This window comes from Astyanax mexicanus, chromosome 8 (genome assembly GCF_023375975.1).
Source record: "Astyanax mexicanus isolate ESR-SI-001 chromosome 8, AstMex3_surface, whole genome shotgun sequence".
NCBI lineage: Eukaryota > Metazoa > Chordata > Actinopteri > Characiformes > Acestrorhamphidae > Astyanax > Astyanax mexicanus.
Genome location: NC_064415.1, coordinates 18,190,925 through 18,205,000, shown reverse-complemented (window position 1 = coordinate 18,205,000; position 14,076 = coordinate 18,190,925). Strand labels below are relative to the sequence as shown.

The 14,076-nt window shown below is 37.2% G+C and overlaps 1 protein-coding gene across 1 annotated transcript in view; it reads right to left on the bottom strand.

The window, feature by feature from the left end:
• tesk1b (testis associated actin remodelling kinase 1b) overlaps nucleotides 1-8,048 on the bottom strand; it is a 33,140-nt gene extending 25,092 nt beyond the window's left edge. Inside the window, exons 1-2 of the mRNA XM_007233791.4 lie at nucleotides 7,881-8,048; nucleotides 5,086-5,467 (exon numbers count right to left, since the gene is read on the bottom strand). Coding sequence (XP_007233853.2) covers nucleotides 5,086-5,256 — 171 coding nt within the window. The 5' untranslated portion in view covers nucleotides 5,257-5,467; nucleotides 7,881-8,048. The remainder of the gene's footprint in view (nucleotides 1-5,085; nucleotides 5,468-7,880) is intronic.
• Between the last annotated feature and the right edge of the window lie 6,028 nt (nucleotides 8,049-14,076).

Here is a 14,076-nt window from a genome sequence, read left to right as displayed (position 1 = left end):
AAAAGACCAAAAGAACACAAGAATTTGTTCGAGTATAAAGAGTTTTTTTTTCCCCCCAGTATTGCCGACCCATATCTGAAACATGCCTGTTATATCCTCACAGCTCTTCCACATATTTTTATTTTACCTTCAGACACACACTAAGTTTGAGCTGCAATAGGCAGTTCATTTATTTCAGATGTCTATTCTCTCCACAGACGATGAACATGTCAAACTGCTTCATCATACTGTAGCCGGATACACTTCCCTCCTCCACAGGAATCTGAGCTGCAGCAAAACACTGAGAGGCATGTGATAATTAGACAACACAAACAAAGATCTATCCTCACAGATAAGACCTCACACACTTGCAGTTAACGTTTAAGACAAGGCAAGCATTAAAGCAGGGATAGCAAACAAGTTCAAATTAGGTCTAAAACTGATACTAGTTGTATTGTTAAGATTAGGCTCATGGTAGGCCTGTCAGAATAATTGCAATATCGATTTATTGTGCAATAAATGAACCTGACCTCAATAATTTTTGATAATCGTGATATCGTCTATTGTGTTTTATTTGTATGTGTGTTCACATATAAAACAGTAAACAGTATTTTTTAAACCAGTCATGCTTCAGTAACTGACTCCATACAAACAGTGTGGACTAAAGTAGGTGAAGAAATAAGTATATAATTCTCAAACTAATTATAATTATAATTATTATAATTATAATAATTATTCAATTTTCGCTGTCTTTGAAAAGCGTATAATTGCTTTTTTATGCTATTCTGTTATCACTATGTCAGTGGCATTTACTGTTTTAATCTTAAAATTACAAAAATGTTGTGTATCGCAATAATTTTGGGGACAACTTATCGTGACAGGCCTAGCTCGTGGTTGAAGGAACAATATGCAATAAATGACAACATGCATGTAAAATGGCTACAAAAGTCCAACGTTCTCAAAAACTCCAAGCTCAACTAGGTTGCCAGATTAGGGACGCTGATCTTACACAAATGAGCTCAAAACGAGTTCACAAACTTCAGCAATGACAAGTGATGAGCCCTACTCTGCAAGTTGACCAACATATGCGTACAAAGTGGTAAACAGCTGTGGTTTGTCTGATCCTTCATTGTGACTGATGCACGTTAGCATGTTGTAGCATGACTTCCTTAACAAGCACTGCTCTGGATCTTTACCACTTTACCAATCTCGAATACGTGTTGCCTTGAAAACACAGATGTACAAGAACAACTGAGTAAGGACAACCTTCTTCTTGTCCTTTTTTTTTACACTAAGCTGTCTCCATTAATCAAATGGATTAAAACATATTTACTCTTTTTATTTTTTACTTATTTATTGGGTGAAGTTTTGATAGTGAAGTTTCCATGTTCTACTTGTGAGTGTGTGTGTGTGTGAGCTTCAGGTTTCCTCCCATATTAAAAGACATGGAGACCAGATGAATGGGTTATAGTGTGTATGAAATGGCGTGGCTGTGAAAGTGTGCACCTCTGCATTGCCTAGATATGATTTGCAGGTTGTTTCTGGTTCAGAGTACGCTGTGTGTGATTGGCTGCCAGTGCATGGTGTGTGTATGCGTGTGTGTGTGTGTGTGTGTGTGTGTGTGTGTGAGTGTGTGTGTACTACTTGCAGGGTGCTATATAAGTGTGTGTTAGATCATTTATTCATTAGTTCATGATGTAAAACATGAGGATAGAATGCAATGTAAGCATCTAAAAGGATTTTCCAATAAACCTTACTTTTAATTTTAAACATTTTAAAGAAAACAAACTTACATTCAAGCCACACACAAAAAATCAGCAAAATGACTATTAAATTAAGCAGGCCAGAAACATGTGAACACTAAAGTGTATTTAGCTGTAGAAAGAAAGCTCCTCAGCAGAAGAGTCGAGCAGCCCTGAAGCAACAGTGATTAATCATAAGCAAAAAATAAAAAAAGCAGAATCAAAAGTTCCACTGCCCCAAAGCCGGAGGCCTTCAGTGGAATAATCAGACCTCTCAGTCTTCATGAGAAAAGCTGAGAGACCCATTCATATAAAGGAAGGTGAAGAGCGCTTCCAGGCAATTCTGCGGTTTTCTCTAATTACAACAATAGTTTTCCATGAAGACGAGAACAGAAAGACATAAGAGAGGAGGGGGAACCTGCAGTGATACGTCCTCCTGTTCGAGCAGGTCGTAACTCAGGAAAACAAATACTACCTGAAGGATGTGTCGTGACAGGCAAAGTCACAGAGAGAAAACTCCCTCGCTCCACTGCAGAACCACAATCGCTTTCAAAATCAAAGCCGTAAACCCCTGAGTACAAAACGCCTGACGAGACCGGGGGGCTGCCGTGCACCAAAACAAACGGCAACAAATCTTTTCAAATTAGCCAGCAGGTCGAATGTAGCGTGGATCTATGGGAAATATATCTGAGTAATGGACAGAATTATGGAAACATTCTTCACTAGAGGCCTGACAGAACCAAACAGCTTCTCCATCACATTTGCATACATATTGAGCTCATTAACAGTGACATTCTATAACGACGCTTTTCTTACTGACAGCAAATCGTTAACTCATCTGAATGGAAAGAACCTGTCGCCTTCACAACCAGACGCAAGTCAGTCATCAATATCTCATTTGTTAATTGTTGTTAATGGTGATATTTGCGTTTGCAATACTCATCACAGAAGGTTACAATATGCAAATGAGCCCTATTCAAAATAGCAAATGTTTTTTTTTTCATTTATAAGCGCTGAAATGGGAATTCAGGGCTGAGGCTTACCAAGCACATGTTTGTGAACATTATAGATATTTTTATAAGTATTCTAATAAAGATTACTAAAGAATGTAATCTAGACCTAAATTCAAAACATTACTGCATGAAACGTATGTCATCTGTTTTCTTTTTATAACTAGAATTAAATAAAGACAATAAAACGAAATGTTGTCTTAAAACATACTGTTTATTTTTATGAAGGTCAGTTAACTAGAGAGGGAGTGAGTCTAATTATAGACTAAAAAAAATAATGCTTTCAATGGAAAATCTGTATTTAAAATGATGTGTAGTCCAAGGCTAGGCTTAATCCCGGTCTTCAAAGCAGTTCATCATATATGAACACATATCATGAATCTGGGTACACTACTTGTTAGGACTTTTTTTTTTATATATTAAACAAAATATTCTAGAAAGAAACTGGTAAATGAGGCCCACTGATCTGTACAAAGACTTACTGGTAGCTGACTGAGTTACAAAAATAAATTATAAACATTAATAAATGACAATTATATCCCCCACTTTTTTTTAAAGCATTTGAAACATAGGCTTTTCTACTATATTCTGATAAATGCTGAGAATTGAGTCTATTAAAACATAGCCATACTCTATCTGCTATACCCTTTGTGTTTACAATGTATATGTGTATCTAATTACTTATACTTAATTATGGAATACAGTTCTCCTGTTTGTATTGTATTGATGACATAACAGTGTCCCTTTATTCTTTATTCAGAATCTGCTCATGCCAATAAATTAAATAATTGAAGGGTTACGTTGCAACAGACACTAGATCACGCAAGATACATCAATGGTAGGTAATAGTTAATACTGCCTTTGTTAGAATTTGTGCAACAACCAGTAATCCTGGAAAACAAATACCGAGACTAAATCTACTTGGATTATTGTCACAACGAAATACAACATTGCCTTCTGTTGGACCTCAAACGCAGAGAACAAACATTCTGCTTTGCCAAATAATAATAAACAAATCTTCAAATATTTATACAAAATATCAAGCAAACATTACATTAAGCTGATATCTATATTAACTAACTCCACACACAATAAAATGTATTTATATTAAAATAAAGCAGATTAATCTATAAATTAGTTATGTTATTAATTTGGTAGTCCTTAATTAGTTAGGGTTATAAAAACAAAACATTGCTATTTTGTCCTGATGATTTAGTCCAGTAAGACACCAGGACACTCTCTGTAGTGAGGTAGTGTTGAGTGTCCCGCGCACCTGCATGCCTTGTCATCAGGTATCCATTTTCACACCCACAATGACCCGCTACCTTTACACAGGTCACACACTCAACAGTCTCAGCAGCAAACACTACTGTCATCACTCTAACTTCACACAGTGAATAATAATTTGTGACCTTCAGACAATAAAAAAAGGTCTGGATATAAAGAGAATTAATCTGCTCTATAAATGTTTCTGAAGATGATGATGCAACATGTTGCATTCTCCATAATTCATTACTGTGGTACTGTGGGATGACTAATGTTCTATTTTAGAAGTTAGTTAGTAACAAAGTCCTTATATGAAAGAACCTTTTTTTTCAGCCATAAAACACTAAACTCCAATCAACTTTATTGGGGAAAGACAGATAAAAATCAAACATATAGCAACATTAACATTAAAATTACAGTAAAATAAATCAGAATGGAAAATGTATTTTGCTCTTCCTTGTGCTTAGTCAGACCTTTGACTTTTAAATGTAGTGACTACTTTAAACCAGAAGGATGCCAAAGAGACAGATAATGTACGTAGGAGAGGTCCTCAGAAGGACTGTCCCACAAAGACTCCTCCTCAGTGACCTATTGGTCAAACAAATGGATACATTTGGGTTTTGTGGCTCCATCAAGAGAAACAGTCAACTTTTGCAATAAATATCACAACTATATAATTATATAAAAAACATTTCCACTCATTGTGCTGCTTTTCCAATATGGATTGTATTTGCACTAAGAATTATGATCTTTAAAATCGCTCAGAACACCGAAAGCGTTTCTTGGCTGTGTACGAAGGGTCCGTCTCTTTAAAACAACCTCCTACTGTATGACGTGGTGGTCAAGAAATGCATCCAAAATCTTTCTAACAGTAATTATAAATCATTTTAACCATAATACACACACCAAAATGTATTAAAATGCACACATTTTTATATAATGGTAGTGCTGTGATATGAACGGTCACTTCATAGTGGAGTGTTACTGATGAGGCTAATAGTTTCCTCACAGCAGTACCATTTTACTTCCACATGAGTGGTTATTTGACTGAGCTGCGGTTTCCAGAGGAATCCATCAAACGTGCTTACCTTGAACACTTCTGAGAAGAAACCTGAGCCGATCTTCTCGCAGGAGAAGTCATCGATGCGTGCGAGGCTGGACACGGCACTGCGCAGCGCCCGGTACGAGGAGGGTCTGATGCGCTGAGCTGCGGGGGCTCCGGGTCCGGAGCCCTCAGGGGCCTCAGCCTCAGGCTCCATCACTGGAGCTCCCTCAGTTTTAAACAAACAGCAAGAGCTTTACATCTCCACAGAGTTTACACAGAGTCACACAGACGTGGAGAGCAGGGGCATTTACTTAATTCCAGTTATAAAGAGCAGAGCCAGTGTGTTTAATAATCATCCACTTAACACAGCACAAATCTTCAGGTCCTGCATTTTTCACTGCATGGTTGTTGCACACCAGTCCAACCTGCAGAGAGAGAGAGAGAGAGAGAGTGAGAGAGGGAGGGGGAGGAGGAGGAGGGGGGGTGAGAGTATGAGAGATCGCAGCATTTAAACTATTTCCATATCATGTCCATTAAAGATGAATTATGCATTATTAATCCCTCAAAGCCTCAGTTATTAACAGTAACACAAATGACTGAATTATTTAGTAACAGTTTGGCATATCTTCGCATATCTTGTGGAGTCCCACAGGGGTCTATTTTAGGGCCTATAAAACTGATGATAATCTCATGACTGTAAAGTGGGCTTACAGACAAGGTCTAAAACTTAAATGACCCAGATAAAAAAAAAAAATTAAATTTGAGAGAAATATAAATCAATCAAAATGTACCACTGTGGTTCGCAAGCTTAGCCTTAAATAGTTGGTGTAGCTGTGGGTTACCACTATTAGAATATATGGCCATATTTTAGCTCATCCAATATTTCTTCCCAAATCATGAATATTAGAGAGGAACTCTATATTATTAACCTCCGAACCCCCTAGGTTTAATATTTAATTAGTTATTTCAATGCAGAAACTATTGTGAATTGAGTCATTTAAATTGGTTGGCCGGCCGACCAAAATTACCCCAAGAGAGCAGCAACGACTCATCCAAAAGGTCACAAAAGACCCCACAACAACATCCAAAGAACTGCAGGCCTCACTTGCCCCAGTTAAGGTCAGTATTCATGACTCCACTATAAGAAAGAGACTAGGCAAAAATGGGCTGCATGGCACAGAGCCAAGATGAAAACCACTGCTGAGCAAAAAGTCTGTTAAGGCTCGTTTCATTTTTGAGAAAACATTTTGTTGATCCCGAAGACTTTTAAGAAAATACTCTGTGGACTGACGAGACAAAAGTTTAACTTTTTGGAAGGTGTGTATCCATTTACATCTGGCGAAAACGCAATACAGCAGTTCAGAAAAAGAACATCATACATACAGTAAAACATGGTGGTGGTAATGTGATGGTCTGGGCTGTTTTGCTGCTTCAGGACCTTGAAGCCTTGCTATAATAAATGGAACCATGGATTACACTCTCTACTAAAAAGTCCTGAAGGAGAATGTCTGGCAATCTGTTTGTGACCTCAAGCTGGAACAAACTTGGGTTCTGCAGCAAGACAATGATTCAAAACACACCAGCAAGTCCACGTCTGAATGGCTAAATAACAACAAAGTGAAGACTTGTTTTTGGAGTGGCCTAGTCAAAGTCCTGACCTGAATCCGACTGAAATGTTGTGGCATGACCTTAAAAAGGTGGCTCATGCTCGAAAACCCTCCAATGTGGCAGATTTACAACAATTCAGTAAAAGAGGATTGGGCCAGAAATCCTCCACAGTGCTATGAAGACTCATTGCAAGTGCCCCAACCAGTTACTGGGTTAAGGGGGCAAAAACATTATCATATTTTCCCCCCTTATGTTAAAAACCTTCATTTAAAAACTGAACCATTTAAGAGTTATAAACATGCAAAATACTAAGTCAGCAAAAACATCTTCAAATAACCACTTAGAATACCACTTAGTATCTCTAACTATTGACTCGGCATATCAAGTAATGACTTAGTATCTCCAAATAGGGACTTAGTGTCTCCAAATAATGACTTACTATCTCCAACTAATGATTTAGCATCTCAACCTAATGATTTTGCATCTCAAAAGATGCAACTGTAATATTGTGTAATATTGGATATCAGATATAGGCATCGACACAGAATTTCCACATTGTTGCAGCTCTATATCCAAAAGGCACAGTATTCTAATGTTGTCCCCTAGAACAGAGCTTCTCAAACTTTTATTAATTGGAGGCCCAATTGTGGATGGCCCCAAACTTCCCACCCTAACTACATTTTCCCTATAAATTGCAGGCAATTTTCTCTGTTATCACTTTTTAGATATGGAAAATGAGAATGATAAATAGACACAACTCATAGAACACCCCCCCCCCCCCCAATCCCCTTAGAATGCCACTGCAGCCCCCAGTTGACCCACATGCACCACAAAGTGGGTGTCTGGATACAGTTGGACACACAGTGAGTGGCTGTATCTGCCCCTGCACTGCATTGCACTGCACGGCCTCACGTGCTGCTCGCTCTGCTGCAGTGTTTAACTTTGCAGCACTAAAGCAGCATCTCAGCGAGGCCAGTGCTGAACTGCGCAGGCAGCAGCGGTAGATAAGTTCGCACTTCTCCGCAGCTCAGGACGCAATGGAGAAGCGCGTGCGTCCGCGCATGCATTATAAATGCAGCTCGCGGAGCCGCAGCGGCCGCTGCAGACTCCAGCACGAGCCAGCGCGCGACCGAGTCCACAACAACACAGCGCACGCAGTAAACTGCAGCTCAGTTTCCACTATTCTGGCCTTCAAACAGCAGATAAATCCGAGCGCGAGCATAACCGTACCTGCGCTGTGTCCTCTCGCGCCCCCTGAGTCGCGTGCTTCTCTGCGGGGGCTAAAAGCACGGTAATCCCGCCAGGTTCGCCCCGCAGACCCTTAGTCTGCGTGTGCGTGTTCTCCGTGCTGCTCGCGGAGTCTGCGCCGGTAAACTCTCAGGAAAAGCTGCGCGCGGCGGCGGAGGATCTTATTGGAGGCTCGTGCCGCGGGGGCGGGTCCCGAGCGCGCGCGTAGCGTCACCGTGCGGGGGCGCGCGCCGGAGCTGCTGCACTTAAATTAAACAAGTTATGAGACCAACCTTACTATAAACTTACTATAAACTCTGTACTAGGGCTGTGTAATATTATGCAATACACTGTGATATCCTTATAATATCTGCCCCTTATAAGAAACACCTATATTTAATGTAATTAATGTATTTTTAATTACTCATTAAAGTGCATTCTCATTGTTTTGAGATGCTAAGTCTTTATTCTGAGATAATAAGTTTTTATTTTTTATATACTACGTTGTTATTTTTATATATCAAGTTGTTATTATGAGATACTTAGTTGTTATATTGAGATGCTAAGTCTTTATTATGAGATACTAAGTCATTATTTTGAGATGCTAAGTCTTTATTATGAGATACTAAGTTGTCATTTTCAGATACTTAGTCATAATCGTTATTTTGAGATGCTAAGTCGAAGTCTGTATTTTGAGATACTAAGTCAAAGTCATTATTTTGAGATGCTAAGTTGTTATTTTGAGATGCTAAGTTTTTATTTGGAGATACTAAGTTGTTATTTTAAGACACTATGTTTTTATTTTGAGATACTAAGTCAAAGTCGTTATTTTGAGATGCTAAGTTGTTATTTTGAGATGCTAAGTTTTTATTTGGAGATACTAAGTTGTTATTTTAAGATACTATGTTTTTATTTTGAGATACTAAGTCAAAGTCGTTATTTTGAGATGCTAAGTTGTTATTTTGAGATGCTAAGTTTTTATTTGGAGACTAAGTATTTATTTTGAGAAACTAAGTTGTTATTTTGACATACTTAGTTGTTATTTTGACATGCTGAGTTGTTATTTTGAGATACTAAGTCAAAGCTGTTATTTTGAGATATTAAATTGTCATTTTGAGATACTAAATTGTCATTTTGAGATACTAAGTTGTTATCTTGAGATATTAAGTTGATGATGTTCTTTTGAGGTGTTAAGTTATTTTGAGATTCCCATGTTTTGTTTTGCTTTTTGTTCTTTGTCTTATGGATCCAACTACCTGAGTGAAAACCAAAAAAAAAACATTATTTATGAAAAATAATTAGGTGCACAGGTTTTAATTTTTGGAGGGTTTTCTGAAATCAACACAGGAAAGAAAATATACATTCAGCACATGTAACAGCTTTATATTAAACTGGATGTAGCTAGCCAACTTTTCAGAAGGCAGTGTCATGATGAAGGCCTCTGTAGATCTCTGTAACCAAATAATGAAGATAAAAATATCTCCTTATATTGCCAAGGTGTTGACAGCTTGCTACTAGATATGAGCTGTGTTGTCATTATATCATTATCATTTTCACCTTATAAAGCAAAAGGCTAAATGAATAAACTATGAGTCAGATATGACTGGGTCATACTCAGACACAGCCCATATTGGGTCAAATGTACCTTAGCAGGTCATAATTTAATGCACCAAACATGCTGCCAAATTCTGATTGGATATTTTACATGACTTCTTGTCAGGTTTGGAAGAGTTCAGCTTAGTTTGTTTGTTTCTTGTTTTAAGCAAAGGCTTTGGGAAGAAATTCTCTCATATTCTCTTTGTATGTCATAGAAGGCTTTACTTCCCACAGGGGACAGAACAGTGGGTAGTTATCCGTTATGGATAGTAATTGATCTAATTAAATGTTATTAAATTCTGTACTTATGTAGTGTATTTGTGTCGTTGCTTTTCTGAAGTATTTTGGTCAACGTTTTACATTTAACATTTCAAACTCAACTATCTATCTATCTATCTATCTATCTATCTATCTATCTATCTATCTATCTATCTATCTATCTATCTATCTATCTATCTATCTATCTATCTATCTATCTATCTATCTATCTATCAAATATCTAAAATGAAAGAAGCATGAAACAAGCACACTAATCAGGGTACAGTGCATACTGTGTTTTGAACCAGTTAAAACATCCTACAACACAGCATATCCTAATATTGCCAAAGTATTGACAGCTTACTAGTAGATATGAGCTGTTATCATTTTTTACCCAATAAAACAGAAGGCTAAATAACTAAACTATGAGTCAGATGTTATTGGACACCTTCAGTCCTTTAGACACAGCCCATATATGGTTAAATGTACCTTAGCAGGTTATAGTTTAACCAGGTCCAATCAAACTTGTGTCTGCATTCTTATTCAGAAAATTTAAAGAAGCACAATACAAGCACACCAATCAGAATTTAGTGTGCATTTTGTTTTGAACCAGTTTGGACAAAGATACTAGTATATATTGTGCACTGTGATCATTGATGCAGGACTTTTGGCATGGCAGTGTATGTCTATGGTAGCAAATTTAAACAGTAATGGGTTCTTTTTTTGTGCGTGTGTGTGTTTTTGTTTTAATTCTTTATAGTTTCAGGTTAATACAAGAAACAGCGATAGAAGACAGCATGAAAATATACAAAAGGGAGAAAAGAAAAAGAAAGAAAGAGAGAAAAAATATATATTAACAAAAGGCCAGTGAAAGTTCATCACAAATTCTTAAATTCATAAATTATTTTTAAAAAGTAAGGTAAAGTCTAGTAAAAAAATATTAAAATTTGGACAAGTATTAAGTATTTAAATGTATTATTTAGTTAATAAAATAAATATATAATAATATACTCTATATCTAGGTCAATGTGTGGAAAAAAGCAAATTACATTTTCAAAATTAAGGCTCACAGACATGTTGGTTTTCTTCAAAAAGAAAGAGGCAAAGTCTCACCAGAATTTAGAAACGATGGAATATTTAAAAAAAATTATGTGATACTGATTCACAACCCGAATGACAAAGGGAGCATTCGACATCTATATTTTACAATTTTGCTATTCTCTCATTCATAGAATATATGTTATGAAGTATTTTTAAATGCACTTCCCTAGCTTTATTGGGGATACAAACTTTTTAAGGTAAAGCCATGCTTTTTTTCCAATTTATATCTGGGATCATGGTATTCCAAAAAAAAATCCCTCTAGGTATAACATATTTTCTTGAATGAAATACATTTCTATTTGATTTATAAGTGCATTTTAGGTCAAAAATACAAACACTGCTTACTAAAAACGACGTTCCTTTTTCCTAACCTTTTTATATGAAATGTGACTTTTAATACAGTAAGTCCTCGTTAACTTCTTACAGCAGTCTGTGACAACATAAGGAAATCAAAATGAGAGATGCTGAAAGAATATGAACACAGGAGAATTTGGAACCCACAAGAATGCTGGGTTTCTCATAAGCCATGTGGAAGGCAAGTCCCGAATGGGCAGTTTACATTACTCATGGCTTTTGCAGCTGACTTAAAGCTACACTAGGCCAACAAATCTGCGGAGAAGAGCCTCATGATGAATTGGAGTTAGCAGAGCACCGCTATATATCACCACATATCCACATGCCTGACATTATAACACAGCCTAGAAGTACTTTGGCCCCTGTTATTGCTTGAGGTGCCATTCAAAGTGCACGCACAGATAGCACACAACGTGTCCCCGTATCTTGCCAAGACTACTATATATTATTCACTATCCCCTTTATTGGCTTGCTTATTCACGGCTTGGTGACTTATAAAGGCAATGTGAGAAACGTAATGCCGGGGTGACACCATTGTGTGGACAAAGCAATGATGTTTAAATTATTAAACAAGGCTGTTAAGTTATTTATCACTTCTGAAACACTTCTTTTTGGTGATGAGTCAGAATAGAGGGAACACATTGTTTTGGCTTCTACACAAACTCACTAAACAAGCACTTCTCAGTATAGAAGTACATATTATAGCCTACACAACATGACAACATCCTTCAGATACAGCATTTTCCTTGATTGTTTTAGATGCATGCCGCTGTATAGACTCTGGGTCATGAGGCATGACCTTTTCAACTCGCTGTGTTGCCACAATTGACTCCCATGTAACAACTAGACCATCATACTGAACAATTCACAGCCTTCACACAAGCAGTCAGGACGCCAAACCACAACTAACAGCCCAATAAAGACGTCACATGTTAAATGAAGCGTGGCTTCGCCATCTTATTAAAATGAGACAGATGCGAATACACAGAGCTCATTAAATTGTTCCTCTAGGTGTTTAAAGGCTGCAGGTTTGGCTTTGGTTCACTGAGCAAGTACACTGTCGGTGTCATAATAAGCCTTGCATCTCCAAAACGAAAAAAAAGTTGAGCTCCTCTAAAAAATGAACCAAAAATCTAAATCAGTAATTTCCTTTATTTTTTGAAGGTTTAAGTGACTTTGTGACTTATAACAATATTAATATTTATATTTAAGTCTAAATGAAGCACATTTTTTTATGTAAAATGGCTTAAATAAAAACAAAATAATTCCTCTAAGAGGGAAATTATTAATATATGATTATTTATTGGACTTTTTTACTTATGTCACATCACCTTGCTGTTACACACATCCTAAACAAACAATTATCTCTGCATGCTACTATTCTATAATTAAGAACAGTTCATACTTCCTCCAAATAAATACGGTGATAAACTCTACACTGACCATAATATTAAAACACTAATAGGGAAAAACAATGGAGAGTATTATTATCTTATTTCAGTGACGTTAATATGCTGGAAGACTGGAATACAAATGTAAGGATCTGGCAGGTCTTGTCAGTTTTTCTGGTGTCCAGTGGTCAGTACTTGCAAAAAATGCTTCAAGAAAGGAGGGTCATCGGCACATAACCACAGAGGCTTAGAATTTTCTGCACATAAAGGATCCACTGCAAACTTCTTAATGCCAGTCACTACAGCACACCTTCTGAGGTCTTATTGAGTCCATGCCTCAACTATTCAGCTGTTTCTGTTTCACAATAAAGAACTACCAAAAAAATTCACCTCATTCCAGGTGTGGGCTTATGGGGTATAAAGCCCCCAGCATTGAGTAGTTCCTTTCAGTGGTCCATCCAACACTCTTGTTGCCAAATGCAAACAAGTCTTTGCAGCAATGCTCCAAATCTAGTGTAAGGTCTTTCTTTCTAAACAGTAGAGTCAGTTATTCTAACAAAAACAGTATAAACTCTTGATAAATAATGTTATGGTGGATTATAGTATATTTGACTATATTTTGAACAGTTGCTCTGAAGTTGCCCTACCTTTTCAAACTGTCAATGCTTTTTTATGACAGCAATGCTTGACAAGTAACTTGAGAAGCTAATTTTTAAGAGCGAATAAGTTTTTTTGTAACTGAAGAAAATAACAATGAGGTTTGGGAGCCATTCAGGGATTTCCAGTGCAATAAAATGATCCTACAGGCAAGACGTTTCTTATTACTTTGAGGTAAATAAAGTGATATTACTAGAGACTACTCCAAGAATTTTGGACCATTTGTGATGGTCCTGTCCATCACGGAAACTGCTGCAATGGAATGTTCCCAGATGGTGTGAAAACTATAGTAGGAGCTTTTGATCTGACAGCATCTCTATGTACATGTCCAATGAGAGTCAATCTAAGTGATAAATATGTGTGCACACACTGGCTAAAAAATACAGTCTAAATGTGTGAGTAAATGTAAGTGATAAATGTGTGTGTCAGATGCAGTATATGTGTGTGTATGTGTGTAAGTGCAGGCTTCTTCCTGTGGATTCAGAGCTCCAGCTGCTTCAGACAGACACTCGAGGCTCCCGGTGGGCAGCTGGGAGAGGGAGGGAAGAGGAGAGGAGCACCTGGAGGCTGCTTATCCTAGACGACCCTGTCTGCTCTTCCCTGGAGGAAAATCAAGAATGAAACGATGCTTTACTCAGGCCTAAGACTGTATCACATCCTACTGCAATTTAAGTGGTCTGTTAACATAGTTTTACATACATATTTGGCGTTAAAAAGTTATTGCCAGCCATATATGAAAACTAAGCTGAATAAACACACACAAAATACCATCAAACATTTTAATTTATCATGGTTGTAATGTCACAACCATTTGCATTTACATTTAAGGCATTTAGCAGATG